This window comes from Corylus avellana, chromosome ca5 (genome assembly GCF_901000735.1).
Source record: "Corylus avellana chromosome ca5, CavTom2PMs-1.0".
Taxonomy (NCBI): Eukaryota; Viridiplantae; Streptophyta; class Magnoliopsida; order Fagales; family Betulaceae; genus Corylus; species Corylus avellana.
The window spans coordinates 31448605-31459697 of record NC_081545.1 but is presented as its reverse complement, the minus strand read 5'-3'; the positions used below and the strand labels follow the sequence as shown (position 1 = coordinate 31459697).

The window sequence follows — 11093 nt, the reverse complement described above, 5'->3', positions numbered from 1 at the left end:
AATCGATTGGAGTTATACCTTTTCGTAAAAAGCTAGTGATTTAACTAGTTCCGTCTAGAGAAAATTTTAAGGGTGCAGTGCACAAGACGGAGGTTTACTCTGTAAGGTGGGCCTGAATGCCCTGCTTTGAAAAGGTTTCAATTTACTACTGCTATTTCAAATTACCGAGAGGACAGAAGGATAAAAGAAAATAAGATCCAAATGGGAAAAAAACGCACCGGAAAATGACTGCATCTCAAAACGCACCGGAAAATGACTGCATCTCAAAAAAATCAAAATTATTTGCATTTACTGTGCCAAAGAATACACTTGCTAGTTGACAGCCTGGTATGGAGAAAGAAAATATCTAGCTGGAAAAATCTTATAAGAGTAAACAATCCTTTCCAAAAATTAGCAAAGTAATCTTGTTCCGGTAACCACAATGTTGGCTCCTTAATCAAAATAGCCACAAAAGCTTCAATATCAGCTATTCTGTCTCTGGAACTCTACAGCACAGCAAGCATTGTAGTGCCTATCCAAACAGTCACTGTCAACAAAATGATGAATCCCAGCCCAGTTTTGGACCAAAAATCGCTACCTCTCATGTCAGGAAGAAGCAAGGTTGTGGACCAGCAGTACATCACATCAAGTCACCTTTTGCACACAGGCGCTCTGAACAAGAAAAAAAAAAGAAAAACTCTTAGACAGGGAATAATAAACATGTAAATATACATCGAAGTTGTTTGTGTGAGTACACTTACACTTTCAAGAGAGAGAGAGAGAGACTCTGAAACCATGAATTACAATTTACAACATGCATTTTCATTTTGAGGAATTGATATATTTCACACACAGAAGAGGGGGGTGCTGAAAAAGAAGTTTGTTTTTCACCATTGAAGCTACATTTAGGGTGCTGAAAAAGAAGTTTGTTTTTCACCATTGAAGCTACATTTATACAAGGTTTCTCAAAGACGAAAAAGAAAATGTCATGGGTAACATATCTGTAGGTTCCTAATTCCTATAATAGTTCCTCAGAGAAGACCAACTAAAAATCTCCAGTATTATGAAGAAAACATCCTGGAAAAATAATGACGAAAATATATACATAGTTGTATTCAAAAAAAATATATACATAGTTTGTTGTGCCCTAACATTCACAAGTTTTTTTAAGCCGGCCACATAAAGTAACAAAACACAAATACAAATAGATTTTGCATACTCTAGTTAACCATAAAATAATTTAAAGGAGGTAAGATGCATCATAGAAATTATACCATTTAGTGTTATCCATGGCATCTAAAGGCGTATATAAATCACCAATCAAGGATTCATTATATTGCCACATGAATCCTTCTTGTCCATATTGTTTTTGTACGGATCACGTAAACTGAATTATGTACGTACTCTAATTCAAATAAGCAATGCGTGCATTCAAAATTTATGATCCATCTTAAACCTCTATTAATTCAAGAATAATGCTATATATTTTTATTTCATGATATTGATGTGACAGTCCCATCAATTTTTTATTTTACCATGACTCTCTAATGATTAATATATTGGGACTATTTGGTCAGTATTGTAAGATAAAAATATAATTTTATAGCTTTACTCTAATATTTTCACTTGTATTAAATAAACCAGATATTAGAAAGCTATACTATCAAAGTATATAACAAAAAATTGCGTGGTTGTCATTAAAGTCGTGGTTAACGGGTCAAGGACCCTTTTTTCTTCTTTTGTTTCTGTTTTTTTTTTTTTTTTTTTAATAAGTAACGAGTCAAGAACTTTGAATGGCGTCTCGCTGTACCCATGAATTTGAATATGATAACAAGGTTCAAAAAAACTTACCAAAAACATTCAAGTTTAATCACATAGTACCCCAGGTTGCTTTTCCTGTATTGAATATTAGAAAGGTTGGTCCGGTGGCCCCTATTCTAAGTCCGAGTAATTGGTCAATACTAAAGCAAGAAGTTAGTAAAAGAGTTAATAACTCTAGCTAGCATTTTTCATCATCTCTGTTATCTTTTTTAGGATAATATTACACGCACAAAAGGAGACACAGGTATTTTGTACGTATATAACTTTTATCAATATAGTATTGCTTATAATTTTTTTTTTGTTTAAAAAAAAAAGCTAATAATAATAGTATTAATTAAGATTTAGGAAATCAGAATCTAGATAATTAGCTATTTATGGACGCAAGTCCAGAGGGTAATTTAGAGATAGAGTACTATTCTTTAATGGTAAATTATACTTATCTCATTTAACATATATAGTTTATCATCACCCAATTAACAGTTTTTTTTTTTTTTTTTTGTGTCAAATTTTAAATGACTCCATTGGCCTCTCCAATTTGGTGAGGAGCGTGGAGCCAGCCAGCCAGGGTCGACAAAGGAATAATAACACCAAATACAAGGCTGCTGAGCAAGTCTAAAGTATCTCTTACAAGTTCAGCAATCGTTTTCGGGGAATAATTTGAAGATTTTTTTTTTTTCTTTTTTTTTTTCACAAGAGGGGAGGAAGAATTCAAACTAATAACCTCTATTTCATGAGGCATGGTCCCTAGCCAATTAATCTTTGATGACAAATTAATTTGAAGATAAATATGCAATCAAAGACATCACTTGTTCACTTGTAAGACTTTTCTTCCAAAACGACAACCAGACTAGGACATTTGGAAAAAGAAAAAGGAAAGGGAAAAGGAAAAGGAAAGAAAAAAAGGCCGGAGGTCCATTTCTATTAGTCATGCTTGCTAGCCAGGAACGACATCTTTTCAGTGTTCTGCCAAAAGACTTATACAGAGTCTTTTTCGCACACTTCTCACGCGTTCAAAAAAAGATATTAGTATCACTGATCACCAAAAAAAAAAAGGAAAAAAATCATATATCTATGAATACATTAATCAAAAAGAGAAATCTAGATATAAAGGTTTAGACATATAATTTTATTACTTAATAGTAAAAGAAAAAACAAATCAATTTAAAGAATTGAATACGTGAACATTTTCTAAAAAGAAAGAAACTATTTTCTGTTTGATTTTCGAGAAATAGTTTAAAGTTAATATTCAAGTTTTGGATACTTTTCCGCGAATGTCCCATGCATGTTGACTTGGTAGAGAAAGTATCGATCAGAGAGTAAATTTTGTGTGGTACCTGGGTTTAGGCATGACATATGAGGTATAAATATTGGCGTTTCTCAAGAGAGCAACGACATAATTAGTCCTTTTCCCTTAGGTCGTAGTCCAAGATAAACCTCCATCTTACCGGTCTTCTAAAGGCTAAAGGCAGCCGGGATGCCAATTAATTATCAAACCTAAAAGATTTAAAGCTTCAAGAAACGGCGGTGAAAATGTATTTTTTACGAAAAATTAAATTCTTGAATTTGGGCTTTTAGGCATGAAAAGATTTGTTCCCTGATTGCAATTTGTAGATGTATGTCCCACTTATTTCCCACCTTCACGTTTGTGGAAATAAGTAACCATTATCCTCCTACACACCAGTGGAGGAAAATACCAAGCAAGTGATCGTCGAGGACAATCGATTCGTTGCATTAATGCTTTACAAAAATTCAAACATAACTTATATTCAAAAGCGTGTATGTTGAACAATCCGCGCGCATAAATCCAAAGACCTAACTTTCACACAATTGCTCAGTGTTTTCCATCAGATAATTAAGCTAGCTGCATATATATATGGTATAGCAGCCCTAGGAGAATTGGTCTTCCACACCATGCACTTGCTTGTCCTCTACCTCTCCTTCCTCCATCTTCTCCTCACCCAGGCCGTCACCAAAACCCCGCCACCCTACGCTGCCACTGACTATTTTCTCCTCAATTGTGGCTCGTCCTCCAATTCAACCTCACTCGATGGCCGTAACTGGGAAGGCGATTTCAACTCAAAGTTTACACCCCCAAATGTACAAACCACATCAATTGCATCTACCCCCTCCCAGCACTACCCTTCTGTTACCCAACCCCCCTACACGACTGCACGCATCTTTCACAAGAAGTTCACCTACTCCTTCCCCGTCTCGCCTGGCCTGAAGTTCGTCCGTCTCTACTTCTTCCCGGCCACCTACTCCGGACTCCATAAATCCAAGTCCTTCTCCTTGGTCACCGCCAATAACTTCACCCTCTTAAGCAACTTCAGTGCCTTCCTTACCGTCTCTTCGATCGAACCTCCCGTAGCCACCGTTATCAAAGAATTCATAATCCCCGTGTTTCACACTCAGTTTCTCAACATAACCTTTATTCCATCTCCAACCTCTTACGCCTTCATTAATGGTATAGAGATTGTGTCTATGCCAAATAATCTCTATATGCACAATAGGGATGATGTAATGATCAACATGGTAGATTACAACATACCCTTCTATTTCGACAACACCACTGCTCTTGAGACCATGTATAGACTAAACGTGGGTGGCAGCGATATCTCGGGCATAGGGGATACGGGGTTGTTCCGGACTTGGAGTCAGGACTTGTGGTATATGTTTGGCCAGATGAAAGGGATGGTAGTTTCCGGCCTGTCTAATGTGACGATACAGTATACGACGGACACACCGGCCTACACAGCGCCGGAGATTGTGTATAAAACTTTTCGTACAATGGATCTGAATCCTACGGTTAACTTGAAGTCCAACCTCACGTGGATTTTCACGGTTGATGGTGGATTTTACTATCTTTTTAGGCTTCATTTCTGCGCAACTCTGAAAGAGGTAGTGGAAACGAACCAACTGGTTTTTTACATATTCATCAATAATCAGACGGCAGAGGTAGGAGCGGATGTGATTCAATGGAGCGGCGGTAACGGAATTCCTGTATACCGAGAGTATGTTGTGTTGGTCCCACGTGGAAACAAGGCCAAACAAGATTTGTGGCTCGCGCTACACCCTGACTCGGATATGTCACCGCGTCCCCAGTTCGACAGTTCCATCTTGAACGGTGTGGAAATATTTAAGTTGAACCAATTTGGCGGTAGTCTTGCTGGGCTCAACCCGGAAGTGGAGGGGGTTACATCTTTAATTGAAACCCTAGGCGAATCATCAACGAAGTCAAAAAATAATCGGAAAACAACAATTGCAATAATTGGTGGTGCAATTTTTGTCGTTGTTCTACTCTCTATTATTGGTTTAATGGCTTTCCGGCTCGGTAAAAGAGCCAAGTCAACTAAGACGCAGGGCTCTTCTCTACCTTCCGAATTATGTCGTAAGTTTTCATTTACTGAAATCAAAGCAGCCACAAACGATTTCGATAAAATTTTAATCATAGGGGTTGGAGGGTTTGGCAACGTTTATAAAGGCTACGTTGATGACGCAACCACCCCAGTTGCAATCAAACGGCTGAAATCCAGGTCACAGCAAGGCGCTCACGAGTTCCACACCGAGATTGCGATGCTCTCCCAGCTACGACACCGCCATCTCGTGTCTTTGATTGGCTATTGTAATGATGACAGCGAGATGATACTTGTATACGATTACATGTCCCATGGGAACCTACGTGATCATCTATATGACACTGGCAATCCTCCTTTATCCTGGAAGCAACGGCTTGAGATCTGCATCGGTGCGGCCCATGGGTTGCAATACCTCCACACTGATGCGAAGCACATGATCATTCACCGTGATGTGAAGACAACAAATATTCTTTTGGATGAGAAATGGGTGGCCAAGGTGTCGGATTTTGGACTGTCCAAAATCGGACCAACTAGTGAGTTCAAGACCCACGTAAGCACAGTGGTCAAAGGTAGCATGGGGTATATGGACCCGGAGTACTATCGACTTCAACAGTTGACTGAAAAGTCTGATGTGTACTCTTTTGGTGTCGTTTTGTGTGAAGTATTGTGTGCAAGACCACCGTTGCTTCGTACGGCCAAAAAGAACCAAGTGAGCCTAGCACAGTGGGTCCAAGAGTACTATTGCAACAAAATGCTTGATCAAATTGTCGATCCGTTTTTGAAGGGTGAGATCACACCGGAGTGCCTAGAAAAATTTGGTGAAATTGCCGTGAATTGTTTGTTGGATGATCGAACAAAACGACCATCTATGAATGAGGTAGTGTGGGGCCTTGAGTTGGCATTACAAATGCAAGAGAGCACCAATAATATCAATCTTCACGGGGAAATGAAGAGACCCCTCTTTCAAGAGTTGGTAGAAGATGACAGTGACGGCATGTTTATTGCTAACAATGAAGGCAGTGCAAAAAGCACCAATCTGAGCATGATACAAAATTTTACTAATAAGGATTCTGATTGTTTGTTGCCAAAGACTATGTGTTCTCTTAACGCATGGTTGCAAAAAGGTGATGAAAGAATGTTGTAATTGCTAGCAAAATAAATAAATTAATATGTTGTCTGTTTTATAATTGTTATTGGTGATATTGTTAAAGATAATGTTCTTGCTTCAAACATTCAAGTTCTAAAAGTTTGAATTTTGAGACCAGCCGTATAATTCAAACTCAAACATTTGATGACATTATCTTCTCGCCCTTAAAATTATTATTAAATTACTATCACAAATTCATGATAATTTAAAAGTCGCATCAATTTTTAGAGAACACAAGAAAAACGTGGATCTTCTTTTTGGCATTACTCATTATCTTCCATTTCTTTTTTTAGATGATAACTATGATGATAGGATTATTGTAACCGTACAGCATGAATAAACATTAGCTATAAACTGATTTGTAGAAATTAGATACAAACTAGTCTACTAAATTGTCATATGTCCTTTAATATATGAATTTTTTGTTTTTTTGAAGAGAAATTCATTCCGATTTCATTGGTGAGTAATCAAGAGCATAAAAGCTATTACAATCATAGAGCATAAAGTTCTAAAATTCATAGCCGAAGCTAAAAGATTACACGACATAGAGGTCAAAAACAAACAAATCTTACATTGAAATCATGTGTCGTCTACATTCCCTAACTCATGCCCAATCTTCGGCTTATAGAACAAATCTGCTCGGTGCAGACTCAATCCGAGAAATAGGTAGCCATTCTCCAGGTATGAGCAAAAGCACAACGCCAAAATAAGTCATTCTCGACCCAAAAGGCCAAAAAATTATTCACGTCCTAAGCACAAACGCCGGGACAACAAAACAAGCAAGAAAATACATGGAAAAAACAAAACAACAAAGAAACCCACAACACAGTAGCAACCATTGGAGCAAGGAGCGGAGGAGGCTACGGGCGGCGCGAAAAAACGGCGATGAAGAGATGCGGTGGAGATCGGCAGCATGGTGGAGATGGCAAGGCGGAGTCACGACGGCCATTGTGCTATGGGGCACCAAGAGAGAAAAAAACTCTAAACAAAAATGGAACAAAAGGGAAAACCGCACAGACGAGGAGGAGGGGGGGAAAGGCTTCCTCCCTCCCCCAAGCAGGGACCTATGCGGTGAATTTTTTGTTCTTAATAACATGTGAGAATCAATTTAAGGGACACATGGCAGTTGTAGCTAATTTATATCCACAACATTAAAAATGGTAAAAATACAAAATCAGTCCATATAGTTTACCTGATTTACAATTAATTAACTCGTTAATCAAAATGAACTCAGAATTTTTGAGGTATGCCAAAAAAAAATAATTTAGTCATTACAGTTAGGACACTCTTTGGGGGTGTCACGGCACCCCAAAAGATTTTTTTTTTTAAAAAAAAATTTATATATTTTTACCTATCCATTACCCAAGACACAGCACCCCCAATATTATTAGTACTACCATTACTTCTCAACACAGTTTCTACCTTGCTGTCTTCAATAGTCCCACTTCCCATCTTTCTCTTCTTTTTCTTTGTTTCTTCACGCCTCCAGCCTTACTCCTTGCCTCCCCCTCTTCTTCTCATCCCTCACACCCACGATCTCCCTCTCTTCTTCTAACGGTGAAAGGAAGATAAACCGTGTGTACAGCAACTACCGAACGAGTATTTTCAACAATGAAAATTGTTAAAACACAACTTCGCAACAAAATGGAGGATGATTTTCTTGCAAATAGTTTAGTTCTCTAAAGAGAAATTGCTGAGAGCTTCGATTTAGATTCAACACTTGATGATTTTGTACTTCTAAGAGACCATAAAGTGCAGTTCTAGACACTTTTTTTTTTCTTTTTTTTTTTGTATTTCTATCTTTTTGATATAGTGCCGATATGTTACATTTCGAGTATATCAATTTGAGCACATATTTATGAACTTTTATAGATATTTTTTTGTGATGCATATATTGTGTGAATTACCAAATTTTTAGGGTGGAGAAAATTTTTAGGACGACAAAAAAATTTTAGCGGCACCCCCAATATGAATTGTCTAGCTCCGCCACTTATTACAGTCAAATTCCGTCTACTAATTTAACAGATTTTGTTAGTTTGACATTTACTTAAATAGGACGTGTGTTACAATTTTATTGGCTGTAACGTTTCACGCTATTGGAATATATTAAGTCATCGATGTTTTAGTTGTAGGAATTAAATTATTATTTTGGCATACTTCAAGGACTTCTAAGCTTTTTTTGTTACCTTTCATCACATCCAATGAGTTTTTACAAACTTCACTTTCACCATAATACTAATATTCAATGAAGTGATCCGAAGTGTCAAAAAAATAAGATTTTTCTTTAAATTTGGTATATGTCGAACATTCGTCAAAATCCTAACAAAGAAACAATAATAACAATGACAAGTTCTGAACCGAAGTAAATATATTTGGACAAAAATTTCCTCCAAACTGGTTTGGAGTTTGGAAGAAATTTCCTTCAACTCACTCTAATACGTGACAAATGTCATCTTTCACATGTTTTTTTTTTTTTAATAAGTGTCAATTGTCATTCCATTAATCTAGGAACTCAAACATTAATTTTTTAGAAACCCAATAATGTTGAATGCCACTTGTCACTTATTGGAGTGGGTTGAAAAAAATTTATTTCAAACCAGTTTGGAGGAAATTTGTGTCCAATATATTTACCATATTTCAAGTGCAGAAACAATAATAACAACGACAAGTTCTGAACCTTTTTATTTTTTTTAGCAAGAATAGGTCCAAATGTTAGTTAGGACTAACACATCAATATTGTAGAATAATTGTAATTTCTTATGATGAAATTGTTTCTCTAAAAAAACATCACAAAATCAAAAGTAAAGTTGAAATAAAAGATGAGTCTCTTTATTTTCATTATCAATCTAGTTTGCTAAAACTGCAATATAAAATAACAATCTTAACAATTGAAATTTCTCATAACCCCTCTCTAGGTGACTTCGAGTTCAAACGCATATAGATCGAGTTTAAAGCGTCCAAAACGATATGTCGTTTAGTTACACTCTGTCACATGTCGTTTAAGTCATCTTCCAACTTAAAACCCAAAACAAAACCTCCTCAGCAACCCAGCAAAGCAAAGATGAGCAACAGGCAGGACCCGCCCAAGCACCAAAACAGTTTTGCTTGGAAACCCAACGCCGGCGTCAAGATCAACGAAACGGTATTACAAAACACTCGCCTTTCTCTAGAAAGAAGAAACAGGTTTTTACTTATTCAAAAAGTGCTTTTCAAAATCAGTAGTAGCTGAAGATAAATAATTGTAACAGGAAGTTGGGTTGTAAAGAACAGATCGACTGGAAACGCCGTTACGGAAAGTAAAAGCGCCTTTCAAAATCAGGAAGTTGGGTTTTATGCGTTTCTGAAAAGAAGGCTTGGATTTTTGCATTTTGGAAGCTAATTGATGGGTTTGTGTAATTTTGTTCTAGGCAGTTAAGAATGCTGGAGAAAGGGATCGAAGGTCTCTGCTACGTGCAGTAAGTTCTTTAAAGCAATGCTTTTCAGCCTTTTTCATATTTTTGTTTGCTTATGAGTATAAAGACTTTATTTTCCCATAAGTTGTTTGTTATTAATTTCTTGTCTGATATATAGGGTAAGAACAGATACTTTATCCCATATTAATGAAGAATCTACCTTTTAGTTATTCATGAAGTCCTTATATCACCAACCTTTTATTGAGAAATGATTAACAATGTTGTAGCTCCTAATTTAGATCATATGCCCTAGTGTTTTCCGAGAGATTGTAATTGCTACCATACTCAAAGCTAAAATTGAATAATGTCTCTCTCTGTATGAAACTTCTAGTTTCAAAATTTTCTTTGCAGTTGTTATGATAATTATATGCTTGTCTTGCTTGTAACCCGTCGAGAAATTAATTTTGGAATTTTCAACTGTTTTGGTGTTAAACCGTCCTCTTCCCTGGTACGCCAATATTCACTTCCAGGAGATGGACATCACATCATATGAATTTGGAATCAATAAGACAATAACATTACCTGTTATAAGCTCAACTACCTGCAAGTTTTGAATTTTATTGTGCAAATTGCATTATGAATCCCAAGTTGATAAGGCATTTGCCCTTATACAACATACATTTCTTTTCTGTGCATTTTATTCAGTTTCTACCGGTATCTCAGGTTTTGTAATCTTTCCTGGTTATTGTTCTATTAATGGGTATTTCTAGTTTTTACCAAGTTGAGCATGTTTTGATGTGCACAGTTGGTGAACATTTTATGGATTTAGATCCTTTATTATGTCTTGACAAGGTGAAACTAATCCAATAGTAGTGCTTTTTGTACTTCATTGTTCCTTTTTGTCCGTTTTCTTCTGTAACATGTGGTATTATTTTCCTTTTATATTGCACCAGATGAACAAAGGTAAATCTAAAAGTTCGGAGAAAACACCAACCGACAAAGAAGACAAGGTTGGGGAGATATTTTCCGCTACATCACTGGTGAGGAATATGCTGAGCAAAGCAGGAATGATAATGGTGATGATGACGACGATAAAGATGAGGACCTAATTTTGAGTTGAGGGATATGAACAGTGTGTCAACAGATGCTTATAACTTTTCTCAAAAAAAAAAAAAAAAACAGATGCTTATAACTTGTGGGATCTCTTCCATGTTCCAACATGTACCACCAAAATACTGATTGCATTAGATTTTTTTTTTTAAGATGTGCTGAAATATCAAATTTGCTGAGTCATTTTTTGTTAAGATTAAGAAGAATTTGTGACCTCTACTTTCTGTTTTTGCTGGTTGATCACTCTGTACAAGTGCTTATATATATATGTGTGTCGCTGATGATTGC

The 11093-nt window shown here is 36.5% G+C and overlaps 1 protein-coding gene and 1 long non-coding RNA gene across 2 annotated transcripts; both read left to right on the top strand.

The window, feature by feature from the left end:
- Positions 1-3711: 3711 nt before the first annotated feature.
- Positions 3712-6300, top strand: LOC132182135 (receptor-like protein kinase FERONIA). Its single transcript, XM_059595333.1, has one exon. It carries the CDS (start codon positions 3712-3714, stop codon positions 6298-6300), a length of 2589 nt encoding a protein of 862 aa, XP_059451316.1.
- A 3069-nt stretch (positions 6301-9369) lies between these two features.
- LOC132180296 (uncharacterized) lies at positions 9370-10868 on the top strand. The gene is made up of 3 exons (XR_009440117.1): positions 9370-9445; positions 9552-9758; positions 10649-10868. It is a non-coding gene; the product is annotated as an uncharacterized LOC132180296 (long non-coding RNA).
- Positions 10869-11093: the final 225 nt, after the last annotated feature.

Bases quoted from the DNA above. Each gene is read 5' to 3' on its own strand.
- LOC132182135 (XM_059595333.1), top strand. From the start codon at position 3,712: ATGCACTTGCTTGTCCTCTACCTCTCCTTCCTCCATCTTCTCCTCACC.